Here is a 13,890-nt window from a genome sequence, read left to right as displayed (position 1 = left end):
TGGTGCTGGGGGATCGAACCGCGGTCCCTGTGCTTTGCCAAGCTTGTTCCAAGTAGGTGCTTTAGACCACTGAGCCATCTCACCAGCCCTCTAGTAGCTTCTTGGTGGAGTTTTTTGGGTCTTCCAAGTAAAGTATCACGTCATCTGCAAATAATGATAATTTAACTCTTCTTTACCTATTCTTATTATTTCTCCCTCTTGTCTAATGGCTCCAGCTGATTCCAAAACTAGGGTGATAGAGGACATACTTGTACCAGATCTAAGAGTAAAAGATTTCAGTTTTTCCCCATTCAGAATTATATTAGCCATTGGGTTGTCATAGATGGCTTTTATCAGATTGAAGTAGAGGCCATCTATTCCAATTTTCTGTTTGACTTTGAACATGAATGAGTGTTGGACTCTGTCAAAAGCCTTTTCTGCATCAATTGACATGATCATGTGGTTTTTAGATTTCACTCTATTGATATAGTGTATTACATTTATAGATTTTTTAATATTGAGCCATCCTTGCATCCAAGGGATGAATCCTACCTGGTCATCTTCTTGATGATTTGCTGTAATCTATTTGCTAGGATATTATTGAGGATTTTTGCATCTATGTTCATGAGGGAGATTGGCCTGTAGTTCTCTTTGTTAGTTGTGTCTTTCCCTGGTTTTGGTCTGAGTATAATACCTGCCTCCAGGAATGATTTTGGGAGAACCATTTCCTTTTCAATGTCATTGAAGAGTTTGAGGAGTGTAGGGATTATATCTTCTATAAATTTCTTGTAGAATTCAGCTGTGAATCCATCAGGACCTGGACTTTTCTTTGTCGGTAGGCTTTTTATTACATTTCGTATTTCACTGTCTATTATTGGATTACTGAGACTTGTTATATCTTCTTGATTCAGTTTTGGTAATTTGTACCTTTCTAGGAATCTGTCCATTTTGTCTGTGTCTTCTATTCTGTAAGCATAAAGATTCTCAAAGTAGCTACTGATAATCTTCTGAATTTCCACTAGGTCTGTGGTGATTACACCCTTTTCATTCCTTATGGTTTGTATTTGAATTTTTTCTTTCCTCTTTTTGATGAGGTTAACTAGGGGCTTATCAATTTTATTTAGTCTTTCAAAGAATCAGCTTTCTGATTCGTTCTTTTGAACTGTTTTCTTCATCTCAATTGAATTAATTTCTGCTCTAATCTTTATGATTTATTCCTGATTTGGGCTTGGGGTTTGGTTTGCTCTTCCTTTTCTAGATGTTGGAGGTGCTGCATTAGGGTGTTTATTTGTTCCTGTTCTGTTTTCCTAATGTGTGAGTTCACAGCTATGAATTTCCCTCCGAGAAATGCTTTCATCGCATCCCATAAATTACGATAACTTGAGGTTGACTTTTCATTGAATTGTAGATATTGTTGAATTTCTTAATTTCATCTGTGACCCATTGGTTGCTGAGTAGGCTGTTGTTTAGTTTCCATGTATTTAGGGTATTTTTTTTTTTTGTCATTTATTTCCAGTTTCATTGCACCATGGTCAGATAATATGCATGGGATAATTTCTGTTTTCTTGCATACACTTAAGCATGACCTATGGACCGGTATGTGGTTTATTTTAGAAAATGACCCATGTGCAGCTGAAAAAAATGTGTATTCAGCTGTGGTTGGGTGGAACACTCAGTATATGTCCACCAAGTTCATTTGTTCTAAGCTCTGGTTCAGTTCTGCTACTTTTTTGCCTGGTTGACCTATCTTTTTGAGATAAGGGGGTGTTAAGGTCTCCTGTTAAGATTGTGGTCTTGGATATTAGATTTTTCATGTCCATTAAGATTTGTCTTATAGTTGGGTGCTCCCGTTCTTGGTGCATAGATATTTATGAGTGTTACCTCTTCCTCTTGAATTTTTCCACTAACCAGTGAGTGGCCTTCTTTATTTTGTTTGATCATTCTTGATTTGAAGTTATGTGTTTGAAAACAGGATTGCTACCCCTGCTTTTTTCTGAGGTGCTGGGGCATGTAGTATTGTTTTCTATGCTTTTTCAGCGTATGAATTTCTTTATGAGTTAAGTATGTTTCTTACATACAGCATATTGTTGGATTTTGTTTCCTAATCTACTGTGCCAGTCTATTTCTCTTAATTGGTGAATTGAGTTCATTTACATTGATGGTTATAATTGAGATGTGTTGACTTATGATTGACATGTTATTTACCTGCTGTTATGTACTCCTTTTTGTCCTATGTTTAACTGTTTGCCCTATTTAGTGGGTTCCTTCTGTTCTCCTTCATGGAATTCTGATCATTTTGGTCCCTCTCTAGAACATCTTTCAGTAGTTTGTGTAGGGTTGGCTTTGTCATCATGAAATACTTTAGTTGTTACTTGAAAGAGAGTTTTGCAGGGTCAGTCACCTGGGCTGGAATTTTTTTCATTGAGGACTTGAGGTACTCTGCTCCATGCTCTTCTTGCCTTCATGGTTTGTGAAGAGAAGTCGGCCGTAATTCTGATGGGTTTTCCTTTGAATGTGATCTGCTTCTTTTCTCTAGCCGCTTTCAGTACATTGTTCTTGTGCTGGATTTTTGGGATCTTGACTATTATATGTCTTGGTGTGTTTTTAATTGAAGTTACTTGGCATTCTGTATGCTTCGGTTACCTGAATGTCAGATTGTTTCCTCATATTTGGGAAGTTTTCTGCGATTACTTCTGCCCATATTCTTTTTATATCATTTGTATTGATTCCATCTTTCTCATTGATGCCCATTAGTCTCAGATTGTTCATCTCTGCATCATCTTGCAGGTGATGGATTATTTTTTCCTGCATCTAGTTGTTTTTAAGAGATTCTTTCTTATCTTTTCACTAGCTGCACCAGCATCTTCAAGATCTGAAAGTCTGCCTTCAGTTTCACTCAAACGGTTTTGCAGGCTTGTGATTGAGATTTTAAGTTCCTCCATATATCTTTGACTCTGCTTCATGTCATCTATTTCTTTCCTGTATTGCTCAATACAGGAAAAATTCCTCATTCAAGGAATCCATCATATTTCTAATCTCTATTTTTTTTTAAATCAATGTCTTCTTTAGAAACAGTTATTAATTCTTTTACTGCAGAGTTTTTGTTCAGATTGGGTTTCCTCCATGTTTCTGTGTTTGATTCTTTACTTCAGATGCTATGAATTCATAGATTTCTTTTTTATTTCAGAAATTAATTCTGCTCTGAGTTCCTCTACACCTTTCTGCTGTTGTTTCTTTACTTCTGACACTGTTAAGTTCTTCATTTCAGCTGAGCTAGTGTCCTCTGCACTTGTTCTGGGTGGGCTCGAGGCCTGAGATTGCATTTTGTCTTTGTCATTTCGTATAGCACTGACCTCTGACCTTTGGTGTAGAGCTTTGGTGCAGTTATGACCTTAGCACCTACTGAAATTTGGGTGCAGATCTATTAAGTCTGAGTTTATCCAGTTATGCCCGGCCTAAGTCTAGCTGTTGTGTTCAGCTCCTTCCTGCTGCAGTCCTTGGAAGTCCTCTCTGGCACAACAGTGAACCTGTGATGCCCTTCTGTTGTGCCCCTGACCCAGGGGGCACAGGGGAGCACAGAAGCTCTCCCACACAGTAGCCAGGCTTGGGCTGGATCTGGGGGTCCCAAGAGCATTGCAGAAGTTTTCACTCACTCAACGGGCTTGGGGGTGGGAGCTCTGGAAGGTTGGAAGGGTCCCGAGGGCACAGTAGAGGGTCTCACGCGGTAAAGAAACACATTTAATTCAAAAAGAAATTCACAGAGTAAAAGTCAAATGATAGAACACAATACTCCATGAGACAAGAACATAGGAAAAAGCAGGAGTAGCTCTTCTTTTTGTAGACAAAATGAATTTCAAGCCAAGACTGATTAAGAGATAAAGAAGGTCACTACAGCCTTGTAAAGGGAACAATCTAAGAGGAAGAGATAACAAACATAAATATATATGCAATAAATACCAGTGCACCCAACTATATAAAACAAATATTAACAGGCACAAAAAGTCAAATAAGCAGTAATACAACTGTACTGAGGGGTCTCAGTATCCCACTGTCATAAACAGACAGCTCAACTACACAAAAAAATCAACAATGAAATATTTGAAATGAACCAAACCTTTGAACAAATGGACTTAGTAGATGTCTACAATGTTCTACCCCACATCAGAATACACATTTTTCTCAGATGCACATGGGACATTCTCCAAAATAACAGAACATGCTTAAGAAAATGCAAAGGAATTTAAATTATCTTATACATATTAAAGCATAGTGCAATGAAATTGGAAATTAATGGCAAAATAAATCAAAGAACTTAATAAATCATGGAAATTAAGTTAACACCCTCTTGAAACACCAATGGGTGACAGATGAAATTAAGGAAAATAACAGACAATATGTACAAATGATAATAGCAATACAATATACAGGAACTTATGGGACACAACGAAAGCAGTCCTAAGAAGGAAAATTATAGAAGTGAATACCTGTATCAGGAAAACACCAAATACAAATAAACAACTTAATGGTGAACCTCTAACTTCTAGAAAAAGAAGAGCAAGCCAAGCCCAAAGCTCCTATGAGGGAGGAAATTAGGAAGATCAGAGCAGAAATTAATGCACTTGAGACTAAGAAAATAATACAATCAATGAATCAAAGAGTCGGTTCTTTGAAAAATTAGACAAACTCTTAGCCAACTTTAAGAAGACTCAAATCCACATATCTTGTAATAAAAAGAATGAAATCACAACAGACCCTGCAAAAATCTAAAAGATCACCTATACCTATATTGAGAACTTATCTTCTAATAAGATGGAAATGCAGAAGAAATGGGCAGATTCCTAGATACATACATATTACCAAAGCTGAATCAAGAAGATATAAAAATCCTAAATAAACCAGTATCAATCATTGAAATCAAAGATATAATTTAAAAACCTACCAATAACGAAAAGCTCAGACCCTAAAGGATTAACTGCTGAATTTCACAAGGAATTTAAATTTTATATATTTTATTTATTTATTTATTTATTTATTTATTTATTTGGTACAGGGTCTCGCTACACAACTCAGACTTATAGTAATCCACCTGTGTCAGGCTCCCCAGCGCTGGGATTATAGGCATGTGTCACCATGTCTCATTTCAATGGCCAGCACAGAGTGCCAAGGTTCCAGGGCCAGGGCAGCAGGGTACCAGGGACTAAACCTGGGTCTTTGTGCTTATCAGGCAGGTGCTTATGAAGAATTTAGAGAAGACTTAATACTACTACTACTTCTCAACCTCTTTAATGAAATTGAAAGGGAAGGAATACTCTTAAATTCATTACTGGAAGCAAACATTACCCTCAGACCAAAACTAGAGAAGGAAAGAGAACTATAGATTCATCTCCATAATGAATGTAGATGCAAAAATCCTCAATAAGATACTAGCAAACAGAATGCAGCTCAGCATCAAGAAAATTATACATTATGACCAAGTGGGATTCATCCCAGGGATAAAGGGATGGTTCAACCTTAACAAATCAATAAACATAATACACCATATTAACAGAGCCACAGACAAAAAGCATATGTTCATCTCAATACATGAAGAAAAATCTTTTAGCAAGGTACAGCACCCATTCATGATAAAAACCCTACAGAAAATCATAATAGATGGTCTTTATCTCAAGCTGATAAAAGCCATTTATGACAGAACAGCAGCCAAATCATACTAAATGGACAAAAACTAAAAGCTTTCACTTTAAAAATCAGGAACAAGACAAGGATGTCCACTGTCTCTGCTCCTATTCAACACAGCTCTAGAAACTTTAGCCACAGAAATTAGACAAAATAAAGAAAAAAAAAAAGAATAATGATAGGAAAGGAAGACGTGAAATTATTATTTGCAGATGACATACTGTACAAAAAAGACCTCAAAAACTCTACTAGAAGACTTCTAGATTTAATAAGCAAATTCAATAGTGTAGCTAGATACAAAATTAACAGTCAAAAACCAATAGCCTTCATGAATAAAAAACTCAAGAGAGAAATTAGGACAACACTGTTCACAATAACATCCAAAATAAAAGAAAATACTTAAATTGGTTTAATGAAGGAAGTAAAAGACCTCTACACTGAAAACTTCAGTACTCTGAAAAGCAGATTGAAGAAGCTATCAGAAAATGGAAAGCTGTCCCTTGCTCTTGGGCAGGAAGAACCAATATAGTAAAAATAGCCGTACTTCCAAAACTGTTATACAGATTTAATGCAATTTTGATCAAAAATTCCAACAGCATTGTCACAAACATAAGAGAAAACAATCCTAAAATTCATTTGGAAGCAGACTAGACCTAGTACAGCAAAAACAATTTTTGGCAACAAAGGCAAGGCAGGGAGTATCACAATCCCCAACCTGAAATTATTCCATAAGTCTATTGTGATAAAAAGAATATGGAACTGGCAAAAAAAAAAAAAAAAAGCAACCCAGATCTTAGGATCAGTGAAACAGATTAGAAGATACAGCAACATCTCCTGCCACACTCAGTCACCTTACCTTTGCCATAGGTGTCAAACATATTCACTGGGAGAAAGATAGCTTCTTTAGGCCTGGGGAGATAGCTCAGTAGAGTAAGTACTTGCCTGGCAAGTACAGGGTCCTGAGTTCAATTCCCCGTACCACAAAAAAAAAAAAAAAAAAAAAAAAAAAGATAGCTTCTTTAATAAATCGTCCTGGAAAAACTGGCTTTGCACATGCTGAAGATTAAAGCTAGACTCATATCTTTCACCATGTGCTAAACTAAATCCGAAATGGATCAAAGATTTTTTTTTTTTTTTTTTTTGGTGGAACCAGGGATTGAACTCAGGCCTTTGTGCTTACCAGCGAAGCCCTTATTCTACTGAGCCATCTCCCTGGCCCCTGCATCAAAGATTTACATATTAAAATAAACATTAAATCTGCTGGAAAATACAATAGTTAAAACTCTTGACGACATTCATGTAGGCAAAGACTACAAATACAACCCTGACTACACAGGAACTATCACTAAAAATCAACACCTTGGATCTCATTAAAAAGCTTCTGTACCACAAGAGAAAACACCAATGCAGTGAAGAGACAACACGGTGTGGGGGAAAAATGTTTGCCAGCTATTTCCCAGGTGTGCTATGCCACTCCGGCCCTGCCCAGCCCCACCCCGCCCCAGTGATTGAGACTGGTCGTGGTGGTGCACATCTGTAATCTCAGCACTTGGGAGGCTGAAAACAGGAAGATCACTACAAGTCTGATCTATGTAGTGAGACCCTGTAGACCCTGTCCTAAATACAGAAACAAACAAACAACAACAACATCTATATATACATATATACATATACATAAAAACTGGGGGGGCTATGGTGAAAAAGAAACCCTTCTCCACTGTTGGTGGGAGTGTAGACTGGTGCAACTATTGTGGAAACCAGTGTAGAGATTCCTCAAAAAACTAGGATTAGAGGTCCCATTTGACCCAACTATCCCCATTCTGGGTATTTTTCCAGAAGGACTAAAAACATCATATCACAGTGATATGTGTGCACCCATGTTTACAGCAGGACAATTTGTCATAGCTAAATCTTAGAAACAACGCAAATGCTCATCAACCAAAGAATGGGTTAAAAAAAAAAAAAGACATGGTCTTTCGATATAAGAGTACTACTCAGCTATAAAGAAGGATAAACTTGAGACTTTTTTAGGTAAATGAGTGCAACTTGAGACCACCATACTCATAAGCGAAATAAACCAGATTCAAATGTAAACATCATACTGTCTCTCTGGTGTGAGAAGCTGAAAGGGTAAGATCTAAAATGCACAACAGATACTGGGAAATGGGAAGAAACTATTCAAAATGAAGGAGAAACTTGGATGGGCAAAGGAGAAAATGAAGGGAAAAGCATATATATCTACACCAATTTCTTTTAGTTCACTGAAAAGAAAGGTCTGTGCTAATATTGTTTAGAAAGTTAAAGGCCTATATCATGTATTCTGAATGACTAATTTAAAGATAATACATAATTTATTAACCATTGTTACTCTATTATCTTGTTTTGAATTTTTTTCCTCTTTGAAAAAAGTAAAACAATAAAACCCAACAATAATAACAACAAACTCAACAGGTCAAATCCAGAGCCATGGAAGGGGTGGGAAAGCCCAAGACCCAGAATTCCTATCAGCCAACCAAACCAAAGGCACATAAATATTACGGAATTATTTAAATCAGACTACCTCAGTGGTTGGCGGGGGTGGACCTGCTACCAACTACTCAGGAGGCTGGGGCAGGATGATTACTTGGGCCCAGGAGATGGAGACCAACCTGGGCAACACGGCAAGACTTGAATAAGGAAGTGAGCTGGGTATGGTGGAGCCCACCTGTAATCCCAGCATTTGGGAGGCTGAGGCATAAGAACTGCTGCACTTTTGAGACCAGCCTGGGCTGCAAAGTGAGCTCAAGGCCAGCCTGAACCCTATAGCGAGACCCTGCTTCAAAAAGACCAAAGAAGGGGGCTGGAGAGATGGCTCAGTGGTCTAAAGCACCTACTTGAAACAAGCTTGGCAAAGCACAGGGACCGCAGTTCGATCCCCAGCACCACATGCCAGCCAGACCCGCCCTCTGGTGGGCTGAGCTGGCCATACACACACACAATAAATAAATGTAATAAATAAAAATAAATAAATATATAAAAAAGAAGAAGACCTTTTAAAAAAAAAAAAAAACAAAACAAAAAACAAAAAAACCAAAGAAAAGGGAAGCAAACAAATGTTGTATCAGTCTCAGTTCTATCGACACTCGGGGCTGGACCCTTTGTTGGGGCTATGTGTAGCACAGGACGTCTGCAATACCCTGACCTCTGCCCAATTCCAGTAGCACCTCCCCTCTGCTGACCACAACTATGGTAGGGAAGGGTTGGGCAACATCTACCCAGGGAAAAACCTCTGATTCAAATGGAAATTTCCAGAAAGTTAGCTGATTTTTTACAAATATTTTTGGACACAGGGGCTTGCGCTGTAGTTTAGGCTTGAACTTACAAAGTGAGTGGGCTGGTTTTCTCTTGCCTCAGCCTTCCAGGTGCTGGTTTACAAACCACTAAAACAGTCACCTCTCCCCCCCATAGAAGAGGAACTTAGTCGTTCCACTACTTCTAATCTTGTTTTCAAAACAGCTGTGTAGTTATTCCACAGGCACTCTTCAGAGATTTCTGGCTGGCAATGGATAACGTGTAGGCCGCCAAGGCTCATGGAGCCAGGTTGAGCAATACCACCAAACACTGACCACTATTTCCATTCCTCCCAGCTCACTAAAGAGCACAAACCAGGACTGTCTCCCTTGCTTCCACAAAACCTGTGAGTCACTCTGGCCTTGCCAGGCTGGCCCCATGCCTCTCTCTGTGATGGCCTCAGTGATCTCTCACACCTCTCCTGATGGGTGTTTCTTTCCCCTCCTAAGCAATTTTGGAAGTAGCTACCAGACTGGAAAACTCAAAGGAGACAGCAACAACACCAGCATGGACTGTCTTCTTGCAGGTGGGGCCTGTCACACCCCTGCTCAGAACTTATGGAACCTTTGACCAGCATAGGCCAGAGAGCTGGTAACAAGTGTGTGTGTGTGGAGGGGGCATTGCTGCTCTTGGTTTCCGTGATATGCAAGTCTATGCAGTGCTTAGCTCTCAGCGCAATGCCAAGAAATGACAATGTTAGGGAAAAAAACCATCCTTAACATGTTAAGCATCTTTACCAACTGTTCCAATGAACCCTTGTTCATCAACTAAGAGAACAAACAAAAACACTCCAACTACTATAATTACAGGCTTGCAAATTTAGCAGATGGCAATATACTGTGGGAACTAACGTGGTCACCTGTCAAGTGATGGAAAATCCCTCGCTCATAGACATGCACACCTATACACAATTACACACTCGCTTATCACAATAGGAAACAGAATGGAATTGCTAGAGGAGCCTGGCCTTGGAGTTGAGAGACACTGGACCCAGTGTGGTCCTCCTGCTGCCTCTCTCCTGCCCATCTGGGAACAGAGCCCACTGCCCCAGCCACACTTCGTGGTGACAAGACAGAGCCTTCTTCCTGAAGAGGGACAGTCCAGGGCCAGATTACACTTCTTGGGTTTTGGTTCTCAATCTGTTTGCAAGCCCTCCTGTTCTACCCCTACGACCCCCTCTGTCCACACCAGGGCAACATGGCTGTGCTCTGCAGACTCAGATGGAAACTTCCAAGCAGTCACCATCACCGTGGACAAGCTCTTCGAACAGCCCCTGGCAGCAGGTCAATCAGGGCAGCATTTTGCTGGGTTGTTAACATGCTGCAGATCCGGGTCCTGTGTTTTGTGGTGTGGGAGACCGAACCCAGGTACTCACATACAGGTTAGTGCTGTGCCACTGAGCTATATCCCCAGACATTTTTAACTTAGTTTATTTTGGGGACAGGGTCTTGCTAGTTGCCCAAGCTGGCTTTGAATTTGCAATCCTCCTGCCTCAGCCTATTAAGTAACTGTGATTACAGGCATGGGCCATGGTGCCTGGGTGAAAATTGAGTTCCTTTTAATGCTCCAAGAAAAGGACAACATGCACACTCAAGAGTGCACAAGTTTAAACGGACTCACACTTTCTCTCACACCTAAGCGCACAAAACACCCTGTGTGAGCCAGGCTTGGTCCTACACAGATGTAATCCTAGCACTCAGGAGACTGAGGCAGGAAGACTGCCACAAGTGTGAGGCAAGCCTGGGATACACAGTGAGTTCAAGACCAGTCTGAACTAATTGGCAAACAACAACAACAAACATATGAAAGGAAACCAAACCCCCACATGAACTTTTGTGCATAGGAGCTTTACAAGTTTTCAAGGTACTGCTGAAATATGCGAAGGCCCTGCCTTTATGAAGCTGGCTTTGCTCTTATTTAGGAGCCAACAGACAAGGAATCCTGGAGGCTGACCCACTTGGGTCGGGGCCAGCTCTGGGCTTGCTGACTGTGACACATACACAGAAAGGTCGGTTGCATCCCTGGCAGAGGAGGTGCGAGCTCCCAGCTGTGACCAGGAACAACTCAGCTGGGACACAGTAGAACCCCTGCACTGTGGCTCCTCTATAATTAGTACCTCTCTCCAGCTAGAGCACCTGATCTCTCTAGGCTGGGGACTCCCTCTCTGGCTAAGCAATGTGGTAAGGTGAGGGAGAACATGTATTCAAAGCACATATCTGTCATCCCAGCACTCCCAGTGCTCAGGAGGCTGAGGCAGGAGGATCACTGATTCAAAGCCAGTCTGGGCTACACTGAGTTCAAGGCCAGCCTGAATTATGTATCGAGATCCAGTTTCAGAAAAATCAAAAGAACATAGCATTGAATGGAGCAGGGGCCTTGGAGAAATTTGGGACATCTGCCTCCCTCTGTGTCTTCCCCACTTCTTGGGAAAAGGTAGAAAAGCCCTGTCACCTGTCGTAGATCTCGGAGCCCTCCTCCAGGCCGGGCAGCAGGCCCACGAGGAAGGCCTGGAGGCTAGGAAGGAGGAGCTTCTGCAGTGGGAGAAAGTACTTCTCATACAGGCCGAGGAGCACGGGTCGCACCGACATCGCCGCGTTTGCCAGCAGGGGAAATAGCCCGCAGCTGCAGAGAGAAGGAGGTGGGCAGTGCGCGACAGGCTGCAGGCAGGGCTGGGCTTTGGGTGCCTGTTGTTTTTGTTCTTGCAGTGCAAAAACACTTGGGAGTCTGGCACATGCTAGGCCAGTGCTGTACCCAAGCCACACCCCACCCCAGCCACAGCATGGCTTTGGGACCAGCAGCTGTGGTGGGTTCCCGCTATGCTTATTTTGCTTGTTTGTCATTTTCTGATCCGAGGAGCCCAAACATGAGTATACCCGCACAGGGAGGAGCACGATACCTGTACAGGAACAAGTCCTGCGCCAGCCATTTGGTCCCCACAATTTTGAAGATGATCTCATAGGTTTCCAGAGCCTTCAGATGCACACCGCTGGGCAGGGCGGGATGCAGACACTGCGCTAGCCTCTTGCTGATGACCAGCCGGCGCGGCAGCAGGGAATACTTCAGGTTGCTCTGCAGAGCCTGTAAGACAGCAGGGGCCATTAGCCAATACTGGCAAGGAGTGAGCACAGAGCGACTGCACATGCAGGGCCAGGGACAGCCTTGAACCAGGCTCTGGGACCGCAAGTACCTGGGAAGAAGTCTCCCACCAACATGGTAAGAAGGATGGCACCACAGTGACCATCACCATCCAGCATGTGCTCAGGGGCCTTTGTGCAGATGAGGGCTGTGTGCCTCTACTCAGGAAGCTGCCAGTCCACATGCTGAGGAAAGCCACACAGGAGTGGCACAGACAATTGCCTGTTCCCAGGAAGATGCTTGTGCACGTGCCATCAAGTCCCACATGTTTGCCCAGGGAGACAGAGGCCTGAGTTCTCCTGGTTCAGCGCCCCAGCTTGTTGACCCTGAGTGGGGGCTCAGCTACATTTGGGGTGGGGGGCTCTCCAGATATCACCAGCAGGTGGTGGAAGTGGTCAAACTACACAGGACACCACCATGATTGTGGAACAGAGCCATGATGTTCCCACGAGGATTCTGTAAGCAGGACACATGATTCCTTCTCCGCGGGTGGACACATGACCAGAGCTATTCCTGTGGTGCTGAGTGGCTGTCATGGGAGGTTCCTAGCACATTTGTCTTACAGCACAGTCTGCCACTATGGTGAGACAGTCATCTGCTCATATAGGGCAAACTCCGGGCTCCACAGCAGGGCGGCATGGTGTCGGCATGGCAGATGGGAAGCAGAAATGGGAGACAACTCTTCTGGGCCACACCCTAGGAACCCCCTCTTTCCACCAGGCCTCACATCCTCACAGCCCCATAATCCAATGACCTGCCAAACATACAATCAGCCTCTGTGGATCACTATAGGTCTAACTTTAAATCCAGGCTTCTTGAAAGCCCCTCAAAAGCTTTCACAGTGCAGCTCCTGCCTGCCCTGTTCTTTCAGACCTAGCTTCAAACTGTACCAGACTGTGCCACAACACCACACAACACTCAGGCTCCCACCCGCTTTCTCACTGTCCCTCACCTGGCCTCTCTTCCCTGCACCTAGCTCACTATGCTCCCACAAAGCACTGCTCTGCTCAGCGGCAGAACTGTCCCCCAGCAACACAGGGCAGGAAGCAACTTACTCATGCCTGCTGTCCTCAGCACTCTTGATTATTCCTAGGGTAAAACATGCTCAGCTGGACCTGCTGGCCTGTGTCCTAAGGGCAGGGACAGCTTTCCTCTTCCAGATAGAAACCCACCCACCTCTAGTACACATACTCAGGCTATACGGGAGGTAAAGCAAGAGAAAGCAAATGATATTTTTCATCAGAGGCCTATGGTCTAAATGGATATGCATATTCAATAAAAACATCTTCACAAAATTAGATATAGAGATCATCAAATAATATCTTCAAGGGCTGACCAGACAGCTCAGTGGATTAAAGCACCTGCTTAGGCAGACGCAAGGACCAGGGCTGGACCCCTGGCATGCTGTGCCAGCCCCACCTCCGGGGCACACTGAGACGAGAGTCTGAGTCTGGATGAGACTGGGCACAGTGGCACACACCTATAATCCCAGTGCTTGGAAGGCTGAAAAATAGGAAGGATCACTACAAGTCATCTGATCTGTGTAGAGAGACCCTGTAGAACCTGTACTAAATACATAACAAAAAAATCTTTTCATGGAGAGCTGAGTACCTTAAAACAAAAGGGAAGCCAGTAAGAGACTCTGAATGATGGGCTGGAGAGATGGCTCAGTAGAATAAGTGCTTGCCTGGCAAGTGCAAGGGCCTGAGTTCATCCCCAGTTCCACCAAAAAGAGAGAGAGAGAGAGAGAGAGAGAGAGAGAGAGAGAGA

At 42.5% G+C, this 13,890-nt stretch overlaps 1 protein-coding gene across 2 annotated transcripts in view; it reads right to left on the bottom strand.

Annotated features, from left to right (window-relative positions):
* The window catches only part of Dopey2 (dopey family member 2), a 105,958-nt gene that overhangs the window by 74,172 nt on the left and 17,896 nt on the right, over window positions 1-13,890 (bottom strand). For both annotated transcript variants that reach the window (XM_004634357.2, XM_023718671.1), the window contains exons 3-4: window positions 11,882-12,063; window positions 11,437-11,607 (exon numbers count right to left, since the gene is read on the bottom strand). In XM_004634357.2, coding sequence (XP_004634414.1) covers window positions 11,437-11,607; window positions 11,882-12,063 — 353 coding nt within the window. The remainder of the gene's footprint in view (window positions 1-11,436; window positions 11,608-11,881; window positions 12,064-13,890) is intronic.

The sequence above is a fragment of the Octodon degus genome, unplaced genomic scaffold (genome assembly GCF_000260255.1).
Source record: "Octodon degus isolate 3935 unplaced genomic scaffold, OctDeg1.0 scaffold00061, whole genome shotgun sequence".
In the NCBI taxonomy this organism is placed as follows: domain Eukaryota; kingdom Metazoa; phylum Chordata; class Mammalia; order Rodentia; family Octodontidae; genus Octodon; species Octodon degus.
The sequence above is the reverse complement of the archived record's forward strand: the minus strand, read 5'-3'. Positions and strand labels throughout refer to the sequence as shown.